At 35.9% G+C, this 11,105-nt stretch overlaps 1 protein-coding gene across 1 annotated transcript in view; it reads right to left on the bottom strand.

Moving 5' to 3' along the window:
- LOC107666634 (ribosomal protein S6 kinase alpha-3-like) overlaps positions 1 to 7,262 on the bottom strand; it is a 32,181-nt gene extending 24,919 nt beyond the window's left edge. The window contains exon 1 of the mRNA XM_016458058.1: positions 7,144 to 7,262. Within this exon, the coding sequence (XP_016313544.1) occupies positions 7,144 to 7,188 (45 nt within the window). The 5' untranslated portion in view covers positions 7,189 to 7,262. The remainder of the gene's footprint in view (positions 1 to 7,143) is intronic.
- Between the last annotated feature and the right edge of the window lie 3,843 nt (positions 7,263 to 11,105).

Here is an 11,105-nt window from a genome sequence, read left to right as displayed (position 1 = left end):
TTTGCCACATCACCTAGGGAGTGAAATCAGATGCGCTCGTTTTCTCAGACGCTTGCAGAAAAAGGCTTACCAAAACAATGTTACTGGGTTAATCTTCTTCACGTTTCCTTGGTTGGTGGATGCACCGGGGACCTGATTATAGCACTTAAAACCTGGAAAAGTCAGATTTTTGTGATATGTCACCTTTAAGGTACGAGAATACTTTTTGTGTGCAAAGAAAACTAAAATAATGACTTTATTCAGCATTTTTTTTATTTTATTTTATTTTACTTCTTTTCTGGCCCTTGAATGTGGTAATTATATTGCTGTCTATGCAGGGCTAGAAAGCTCCCAGATTTAATCAAAAACTAAAAAAAAATTCAAAGATACTAATATACATATTGGATATTGAATCTTAATGATCATATTTACTTATTTTTTATTCTTTTTTGAAAGATTAAAATTTTACAAGATGCCTACAAATGAAGGAGAAAAACACCCAAAAACTAATAAATTTAAAAGTAACTATATAATAATAAAGTAGGCCTATGTTTTCCATAATAACCTGTAAGTGAGTGTCTAATACATGCCTTCCGGAGGTACACGTCAGCTTTGGAGCCAAGCGGAAACCCGATCACTGTCCAGAGTACAGTACTCACCGTACTGCAGGGGAATCTTTCACGCTGTCTCTGAAACAGCCTCCGAAGAGCCTTCAGCCTACATTGCAGCATGCGGATCACTGCCTCACTGAAAACAAGTGTCCAGGGCTTAAAAGCTGCCATACTGCTACTGCCCTGCTTCTGTCTTTGGTCTAGAGGAACACAGTCCAAGTGAGTGAGTGTGTGTGCCAGGATATGCAAGAAGTTGTAAGGAGTGAATGCCTGGATGACAATCACTGACTCACTGAGGGGGAAGCCCAGTCCTGAAGGAGGGAGTGTTAGAGCCAAACTGGGAGATTCCCCTTCTGCGAACCCACCGATCCCTCCAGTACAGAGTCCTGGAGATCCCCACACACTCTCACAGCTGACCAGTCACACAGAGACACATACACACACGCTCAGCCTTGTTTCAGGATGTTGGGCTACAGCTGAGATTAACAACACCTGTTGTGTACAGTCCAGTGGGTGCAAAGCAAGAACTGTTGCCTTCAAACAGTCCATAGGTGTGTAGAACACAGTGAACTTTCAATTAACTCCACTTACCAAACTTCACACGCTTTATAAAAGTAATCGGTGTTGATAACTAGAAAGCCATGTCCATGATAAATAATAAACAGTGTGTGTGTGTTATATAGCTGATAGATGTGCTTTTGTCAAAAATTACTTGAAAAATGAATAGTTTTGAATCATGCATCAAAGCCATGTTTTCCAGCAAAAGTGTTTATGAATTTAAGGAGTTACAGCTGCATATTTTACATCTTGCTGCAGTTGTTCTTTTTGTAAGAGAAAAGTGAAGAAATGTGAAGAAAACATGAAGACATTTAAATATACAAAAATGAGAAAAATGAAATAATTAAAAAAAAAACATTTAATGCAAAATATATATTTTTGGGGGTTCATTGGTGCCGTATAAATATTAGCAGGGCAAGTAAAACGCCACCAAAAAATAGTAACATCCAAAATATTGCTAATGTTAAATAAACATTTATTTTATACAACAAAAATTATGTAATTCACTGGAAAATACTTGAAAACAGAATATGAGTACTATCCATTGGCAAAGTTCCCAAAACACATGCAGGAAATTGGCCAAACAGTAGGGCTGTGCGATATTGAAAACAAATGCGATACGCGATACCTTGTTAAAAAATGCGATATTCGATATGCGATACGATATTGCTTAAAGTGTGAAAAATCTATTAAAACTATATACGCTGCGCGAGATGCGGCTTGTGCGCGCGCTTCCGGTGTGAGTCAGACAGCAAGACGACACGGCAAAGAGTTGTTTTCTGCAACTTATTGCACTTAATAACTCTTTTTAACGTCAAGCAATTCTCTGCTATATGCGACGAACTAAAACTTTGACCTTTTGCAACATTTTGATTTAAGTAGCCTATTAAAATGATTCAGATATCGCACGCTCTTGCGATATGCATATCGCGATATTTACATTTGCGATATTTCAATATTTTCGATATATCGTGCAGCCCTACCAAACAGTATCAGAATATTCAGCCTGACCGATATATCTGTGCATAACTCTGGGGAGGCTGAATATTCTGATTCCCCATAATTTTGAGGTGAAAATTGGAGGAGGACGATTTAATGTTAATAAAATTCACAATTAATTTCAGTTCATGTCTCAGAATGTGTATTTTTTGTTTGTAATTTCACAATTGTAATACCATAACATGAAAGCGCCGCTTTTCTATCACGAATGTGCCGAATCTGCTGAATGTAATTACAACCGCTAATGATAGAGAAGGGTAGGGGGAGGCCGGGGGAGAGGTGAGCTCTCGTGCCTCAGTTGGTAAAAAAAATTAGCCAATCACCATTGAGAGTTCACTTTCAGCGCTGAGGAGTGTTGAGAAAAGAACCCTCGCAAGGGAGGCTAGCCTCCCTTCTGATATCAACCAATCATCAAAGAGACGTAAATTACGTGATATTAGTTTGAACGTCTGCCGCTGCGCTGATAATGTACCAAGTACTTATGATGAGTAGCGATATTGAATATTTGATCGCCAACAGATTTACCAAGCTGGCATTCAAACAGTATATATACAAATTTAGGGAAAACAGCCTAAGCTGGATATAGGCTACAGCAGTCGGCTTAATTAAATGGCACAATAGGCAGCTCTCTTTTAACACAGACTTTTAAGATGGGATGGATGTTTCTGACTAAAAGCAACCAAAAAGCAATTTTAAAGTGGTTAAGCATATAATAATAATAATAATAATCGGCAGGGATCCCAGACCAATACAATTTAGTGTGCCTCCTCTATTTTAAAACCCACGAGCCGCCACTGATAACTACAATCCCAATTTCCATTTAACACCATTGATTACCCAAGAGGACATTACTGAGGGACAATAACGGCTTCTAGGGATCACCAAAGAGGAACATACAATCTATTTTCCACCTCTCCATGCTCGTAGATCCTGTCAGCTGCATGTATGGAATTCTGGGAGTCAGTTTCACTAAAGCCGCTTGACCAATACAATTAACAGCTCGGCTGGCCAGGCTTTGAGGCCCTTGAAGTCGGAAAGGCAAACTCTATGCCCCATAAACAGGACGCCACACTCACCATTTTCCACTCAGATGACACAAGCTCAACCAACAGCTCTGAAAAGAGCACATTATCATAGTACGAGAAGAGTTTCCTATTCCGATAAGTCAGGTGCTAATAAACAGAAGTCGAGTGTGGCAAACTCTCTGTCCGATTTGGACAGTGCTCTGGGTTTGGGTTTTGCGTATGTGTGTAAGAGCAAATGGGTTATGCAACTCAACGGAGCAGGTTTCTGACCTCAGAGAGCAGCTGTGAGATCTCTGAGGATCCAGTTTCTCTCATTGTACTGATGAATTTCAAGGTCAATCGTAGTGAATGACACAAGTGAGAGTCTGATGATCCATTCTAGAACAGAAAAATCCAACTGTTCATGAGATAAAACATCTTAAAATTCAAAGACGTCAGAGGCAGGTGCATTGTGGGAACTAAGAGAAGATGAATATAAGCAGGCACACAAATAAAGCACAGCATGACAGTATAGAGATAACATTGAATAAAAAAAAAAAAATTTTAGTTGGAGCTCTGGCCTTGTGTTTATGCTGACGTATTGAGCTTTGGAACTCATGTGAACGACTGAAGTTTGAATAAAGCTTGCAACATTTCCTGATTCCATTTGCATTTATTAATTTCTTGTTCTTGATCTTTCACTATTCTTAATAAAATTGGCAAAATAATTTTCTAAAATAAATGAATAAAAATAATTAAAAGATTAAATAATGAATCATATTAAAATTTTATTACAATTTTAAAGGTTAAAATAAAAAGCTTTTTTTCAAAAATAAAAAATAAAATGTATTCATAAATAATATGAATATTTAAGGGGCTAGAAACAAAATGTTCTAAAATAAATAAATAATGATTAAATAATATGTATTAATATATAATATTAACATTATATATAATTATTAAAAAGGATTATCTTCAAGTGACATCATAACCAATTATTTCAATAACATATCCAATATCAATCCATATTCTTAAGGAAAAATGAAGTGTGTGCATTTTTTAAGAGACAAAAAGATTTCTACATGAAGCAAATGGAAGAGAGATGGAGGCATAATTTATTAATAAATTTCCGAGGGGGGACAGGAAGATCAATAGAACTAATCAATTATAAGTGAGCTAGTCTCCTCAACACAGTCCCACTCTTTGGCCCACAGCACTGACCTTTCTGTAATATTTCAACTGACAGAAATACTCAGGAGCTGAATGACTAATCCAAAGAGATGTCTGAAGTCAACTAGTCAAAGAACCCACAAAAACCAGAGCATGTATTCTGGGTTTCTGTGGTTCTTAAAGGTCAGGGGTTTGAACTGAGCCATGACAAGTCAAAAACAAAAACCTGATTACCTGGTTTCCAGCCTCCTTTGGGAGGTTTGCAAGTCACAAGAATGCCGACTGTATTCAAACTGGGTTATATATATTTTTTTAATGTTTTCTCTGTCCTTTGTGTCCAACTCCACAATCTCAACTTCCTGACAATTTCTGTGCTCCCTGTGAACTCGAAATGCCCAGAGAGCAAAGAAAACATAAAAGAGATGAAAAGAAAAGACAAAAACACAAAGAAAGAAAGAAATGAAAGCTTGGTCCTCCTAGCCAAGACAGAGAAATCAAAATGTCAATCTGATTCATCTGATTTTGACAGACGTCAGAAAGACCAGACCAACGCATAACACCAAACAGACAGTCAGGTTTTGAATCAAATATGTCAAGAACACATCTGGGTCACATTTCACCCCAAAACCAAACGAGAATATTTTTCATAAAACAAATGAAGCCTATCATAAAAATATTGTCACACTGTTTCTAATGTACAGGCAGAAGGGTAATACTTAAAATTTTAAATTAGCTAATGCATTAGTTGTAATTAACATACAGCAAACAATACTTTTATTTGCAATTTCTACATACACAACTGTTGAAAAGTTTAGGGTCAGTGAGATTTTTTCTTAAATTGAACAAAAGTGACAGCAAAATAAAGCAATAAGCTCCAAGAAGCCGTGGTTTACAGTGAATTTATAACAGCTAAGGGGCGTTGTTAGGCCTGACGCGAAGCGGAGTGCCTAAAACCCCCTTAGCTGTTATAAATTCGCTGTAAACCACGGCTTCACAGGGTTTATTGCTTTTATAAAACGGTTATTCCATATACGTAGTAAGGTTTCACAGAATAAAACAGAGCAAATAAAGTGTAATGATATAAATAAAAACAGTATTCTTCCACCAAACATTGTAGTTCCTCAGAAACAGTTGTGGCTCCAACAAAGTGGTTGCCGAGCAACACAGAAGAAAACAAAGGTGTATGTTTGTAGTGTAATTTACAACAGCTTCGAACGCGGCTCAGCCAATCAGAATCAAGGAGCGGAAATATCCGTTTTATAAAACTATTTCAAACATAATTCTTTTCAAATTTCGATTTATAAAGGAATCCTGCATTTGAATTAAAATAAAATGAATGACAGTTTCCACAAAAATATTAAGCAGCACAACTGTTTTCAACATTGATAATAATAAAACTAGCATATTAGAATGATTTCTGAAAGATCATGACACTGAAGTATGACGTAATGGCTGATGAAAATGAAACTTTGACCTCAAGGGAATAAATAACATTTTAAAATATGTTAAAATAGAAAAGAGATATTTTAAATGGTAATATTATTTCACAGTATTACACAATAATACTTCTTTCAAAACATGAAAAAATCTTACCGATCCCAAATATTTGAACGTTAGTGTATACTAATACATTTTTAACATTAAATTGTTTAAAATAAATTTAAATTACAATCCTGCATTTGAATTAAAATAAAATGAATGACAGTTTCCACAAAAATATTAAGCAGCACAACTGTTTTCAACATTGATAATAATAAAACTAGCATATTAGAATGATTTCTGAAAGATCATGACACTGAAGTATGACGTAATGGCTGATGAAAATGAAACTTTGACCTCAAGGGAATAAATAACATTTTAAAATATGTTAAAATAGAAAAGAGATATTTTAAATGGTAATATTATTTCACAGTATTACACAATAATACTTCTTTCAAAACATGAAAAAAATCTTACCGATCCCAAATATTTGAACGTTAGTGTATACTAATACATTTTTAACATTACATTGTTTAAAATAAATTTAAATTACATGCAGAATTATTATCATTAATGAATACATTACATTATATTTAAATGAATTAAATGGAATTTTCTTTAGATTTTAGGGTGAAATATTTACCAGATGTGTGTTCTTGACAGATTTCATCGAAGCCACTGTGAAACATACAAACACAAAAAGCAAGGTCTCAACCACAAACACACATGTCCTGGTTAACACAATCTCATTGTCAATGTCCCTATTAATTTTGTTTCTCCGGAGCCTTTTTCTGGAGCCAGGTCCACTAATTGCGAAAGTTCAGACCGTGCCGAACTTTCAGTCTCTAGGGCACAAAGCATTCGCTCATTAGAGAAAGATGCAACAAACGAACACATGCACAATACAAAATCTAAAACAGAATTACGAGAAAGCGTGGCCTATGACAAAACAGAGCAGAGCTGAGGGAGATTCCTAACTATTTCATGCTGTAGACTTCTGAAAAAAATGAATGTTTCAGCTCTTTGATGTGGTTCTTCCTGCTCAAAACGACAATGAGCAAAGAATCTCCACAAACTACACTACATTGTTCCATCTACACATCCTTAATACATCATCCGTTTCCTCCTTATGCCCAGTTTCCTCTTCCCTTGACCTATAAGAAAAACTTATGAAACGTCTCTCCCTTAAAAGTGAGGAAACATAGCTAACAGTTTATATCGGATCCACTTAACCTTCAGAAAGCATATGTGTGCTGCACACACTTCAATAGTCACACAAATACGACAATAATTACCGTTAATCTCCCTGATATTTCAAATTGACAATACCAAATGACTCCTACCCGTGTGTTTCTCTGCCTGATCCGCAAGGGAAACATTTTCAGCATGGTCCTGTCCTCATGTCAGTTGCTTCACGCTGTGGACGGCTAAACCAGAACCCTCGTCCAGCGTGGCAGGAGTGGTCACTTAGGCGGTCTGACTGTGGTGCAGTCATACATGCACACAAAAGACAAGCAAAAGGAAACGCCTGGCCAGGAAGGGCCTACAGCTGCGGGTCAGCACCGAGATTAGACCATGTCCTGCCCTGCAGGCAACAACTGCACAGGAAGAAGCACATCTGTCCAAAGAGAGCATCACTAATATATCAGCCATGAACATACAAGTAGGGCTGTATATATGAGTGTGTTATAGTTTCCTGTCGCTTGGTTTATCGCACATCCTTAAATTATGTTTAGGACCAGGCTCATCGCTAATATTTGAATGTGTGCGGCCCTTTTAACCCAAGAAATAGGTTGTTGACATCTCAAAGAACATTTCAAATGAGTGAGACATTGAGGGAAAGTTCTTAAATAGCTGATCTTCTCCAGCTGAGATTTTGTCAACGTCAGATCATCCTGGGCTGAACCAGGTCATGTGGCGCCGGATCAAGTTCAAAGTTTGGTATTATTTTTTCATCTGCTTCACCCGACTTCCTGTGCTGAATGACAGAGCAGGAACTCTCCCATCGGCCCCCTGTTCTTGGAAAGCTCTCAGGAAGTGCGGCACCCTGATGAGGGCATTACATCACCCTCAGATCCTGACCTCACAGGGATGTAAAATCCTCCTCTCACACGTGGAACTGCACCAAGACTGCCTCCCATCACACCTTCAGATGTGGAAAAACATCGTCCCTGTCTCGTTCTCGTCTCAGAGGGAAATGCGACAACTCTGCTGTTTTTCTAACTTTTCTAAGAATGATAAACAGCACAGAGTGCCTAACGCTGAACAAAGTTGGACACAGAATCTGGAGGATTTAGTGATCCAAAGACAGAATGATGTGAGAACAGGGTCTAAAATTAATGTTTTTTCCACACCTGCCAATGGTGGCAAAATGGAGAAAAAAAACTTACCAGTCATGATTTTTTTTTTTATATTGGACATTAAACACTTATTATTATTATTATTATTATATAAAAACGCTTTTTAAAAAGTTCCTAGAAATAAAATGAATACAAAGCCAATAAAAAATCCAATAATAATTTATAAATATTTTATAAAGATTTATGTATTAAATGATTTATTTATTTTATTTGATCAAAATACAGTAAACGCTAATATTATGAAATATTATTATAATTTTATATAGCTTTAATATAACTGTTTTTCTGTTTGATTATATTTTAAAATGTAATTTAGTCATGTGACGGCAAAGCTGAATTTCAGCAGTCCTTACTCCAGCTTTCAGTGTCACATGATCCTTCAGAAATCATTCTAATATGCTGATTTGGTGCTCAAGAAACATTTCTTATTATTATCAATATCAAAAATGGTTTTGCTGCTTCATATTTTTTGGAAATGGTGATACTTTGATTCTTTCCCTAGTGAAAAATAAATATACTAAAATGCATCTGAAATACATTTATTTCATGCTAAGTACACTACAAAATGTATACATTTACATATTAATGTACTCAATAAAAATACCCTGCAATTGTACTTTTAGTATATTAAACTGGTGCCATCACAGGAATAAATAACATTTAAAATGCATTCTAATAGATTTTAATTTATAATCACTTGTGAAAAATAAATATACATCTATTTCAAGTATTTTACAAATAAATTTACATATTTATGTACTTAATAAAAATACCCTGCAGTTGTACTTTTGGTATATTAAACTAGTATACTTAAAGTCTGCTAAATTGGAACAACTAATTTTGCACTTTAATTGTGCGAAATTAATGGTGATGATATACTGAAGTATATTTGATTTGATTGCAAGTATACTTCAGGTACACTTTAAATATCTTGGTACACCGTTGTCGCTTGCGAAAACACAATGACGGCGCTGTGGGTGTATTACATTTACAGATTAAGGGGCGGTAATATTATAATGAGATCCCTTTGCCACATCACCAAGGCAGCGAAATCAGACGCACTAATTTTCTCAGATGCTTGCAGAAAAAGGTTTACCAAAACAAAGTTACTGGGTTAATCTTTTTCACGTTTCCTTGGTTGGTAGATGCACCGGGGACCTGATTATAGCACTTAAAACCTGGAAAAGTCAGATTTTCATGATATGTCACCTTTAAACGTTACCTTTTTACTAGTGTTTATTAATAGAAAGTTCAAAAGAACAGCATTTCATTTGAAATCAAATTTTTTTTTAACATTATAGATGTCTTTACTGTCACTTTTGATCAATTTAATGCGTCCTTGCACATAAAAAATAAATAAATAAATAAAATCTGACCCCAAACTTTTGAATCATATATATAAATTGCATAGCCTTGCTTGCCTTTGAGATGCTTTATGAACTTCCACATGCCGTGTCCTTCATGCACCGCAATAGACAGCACTTACTCATCCTGACACAGCACAGACTGCACACTGCAGAAAATAGCAGCATTTTCTCAGTGAGTCTCTCCTGCTGCTTCTCAGACGTGTCTGTCTAATCAAAACACTCACAAGAGTCATTCACAATTATTGTCGTTGTGGCACTGGGCCACCGATGTATATGAGATGGAGGGCGTTTTAACTGCAGAGTGAATGCTTCTGAAGAAGACGTTTGCATTAAAGCCAACAGAGACAAGATTAATGGATCCCCCCCTCTAGATCTCAATAACTTTTCAACAACCACTACCCTCCACAATCTCTCTCATAAAACCGTTTCTCTTCCTCTGCCTTCAATTTCCTCTCTGGCTGCCGCTTTACTTTCCTTGTTTTTTTTTTCACATTCCTCTGTCATGTGTTCATCTTGGCAATACAGACCAGGGCTTAACAATAAGAACGAACAACGGATCAAAGTCACTGTGAGAAAGCTTCAGACCACTCGACGGAGCTGTACCCTGTCGAAACAGTACATACGTTCCAGCCATCTTACATTTTTGTCTTATCACATCCATGTAATGTGGTCTAGATAACGGTGTTAAAAAGTGATATAAAAAATAATGTCTGCACTATATGCAATATTTTTTTATATAGAGCTATAAAATATCCAGATATTAATGCAATAAAAATAATAAATAAAACAAAGTAATAAAAAATTAGAATATAATATTATATACAATATGAATGTACTTTTACCTGATGCAAATGTGTTGTTAAAATGTACTTAATATATGTAAATATGTATATTATATTATATTATATATCCGCTTTGCGGATAATAATAATAAAACATATAATATAATAAAAAATATATGTAAAAAATACATAAAAATAAGATATTCTTCCTATTCTGTGTGGTCAGTTCACAGCAGTGATAGAAATTAATCATTTCCAACCAGTTTTATGGGCATTTTTACCTTTAAGCCATTTTTTCTAAAAGTGTGCACTGGTTCAACTTAAATCTGACAACGCATCTGTAATATGGTTTGCTATAAATAACACATAAAACAAACAGGGTTCGGCTAATATATGTTTCTGTTGATGGATGCGCATTCTGGCTTCCCAATAAATTACAACAGCGATGGAAGAAAAGAAAAAAAAACTTGGACAAACCATTCACTCTTGTTCAATGCGAATGCCGTATGCTGGAATATGAGCAGTCATTTATTCCGTCATCGCCCGCACAGATGAGACTTGAACAGCACACGTTGATATCTGTTTTTAAGCTAAACTCATTTAAGCTTTGCCAGTTTAAACATTTAAGAGACAGTCTTAGCCAGCTCGCGCGCGCAGTGAGAAGATTTGTGCGTGCGTTCATCCGAAGCGCGCAAACCCGTGCCTCAGAACGCGTGCAAATATTAATCTCTCTCTGAAGTATTGTGTTTAAATGGACAAATTCACACAAAAATTATGTCAAAATGCCTGTCTTGGT

The sequence above is a fragment of the Sinocyclocheilus anshuiensis genome, unplaced genomic scaffold (genome assembly GCF_001515605.1).
Source record: "Sinocyclocheilus anshuiensis isolate Anshui unplaced genomic scaffold, SAMN03320099.WGS_v1.1 scaffold1100, whole genome shotgun sequence".
Lineage (NCBI taxonomy): Eukaryota > Metazoa > Chordata > Actinopteri > Cypriniformes > Cyprinidae > Sinocyclocheilus > Sinocyclocheilus anshuiensis.
Note: the sequence above shows the minus strand (reverse complement) of the source record. Positions and strands in the feature narration are given on the sequence as shown.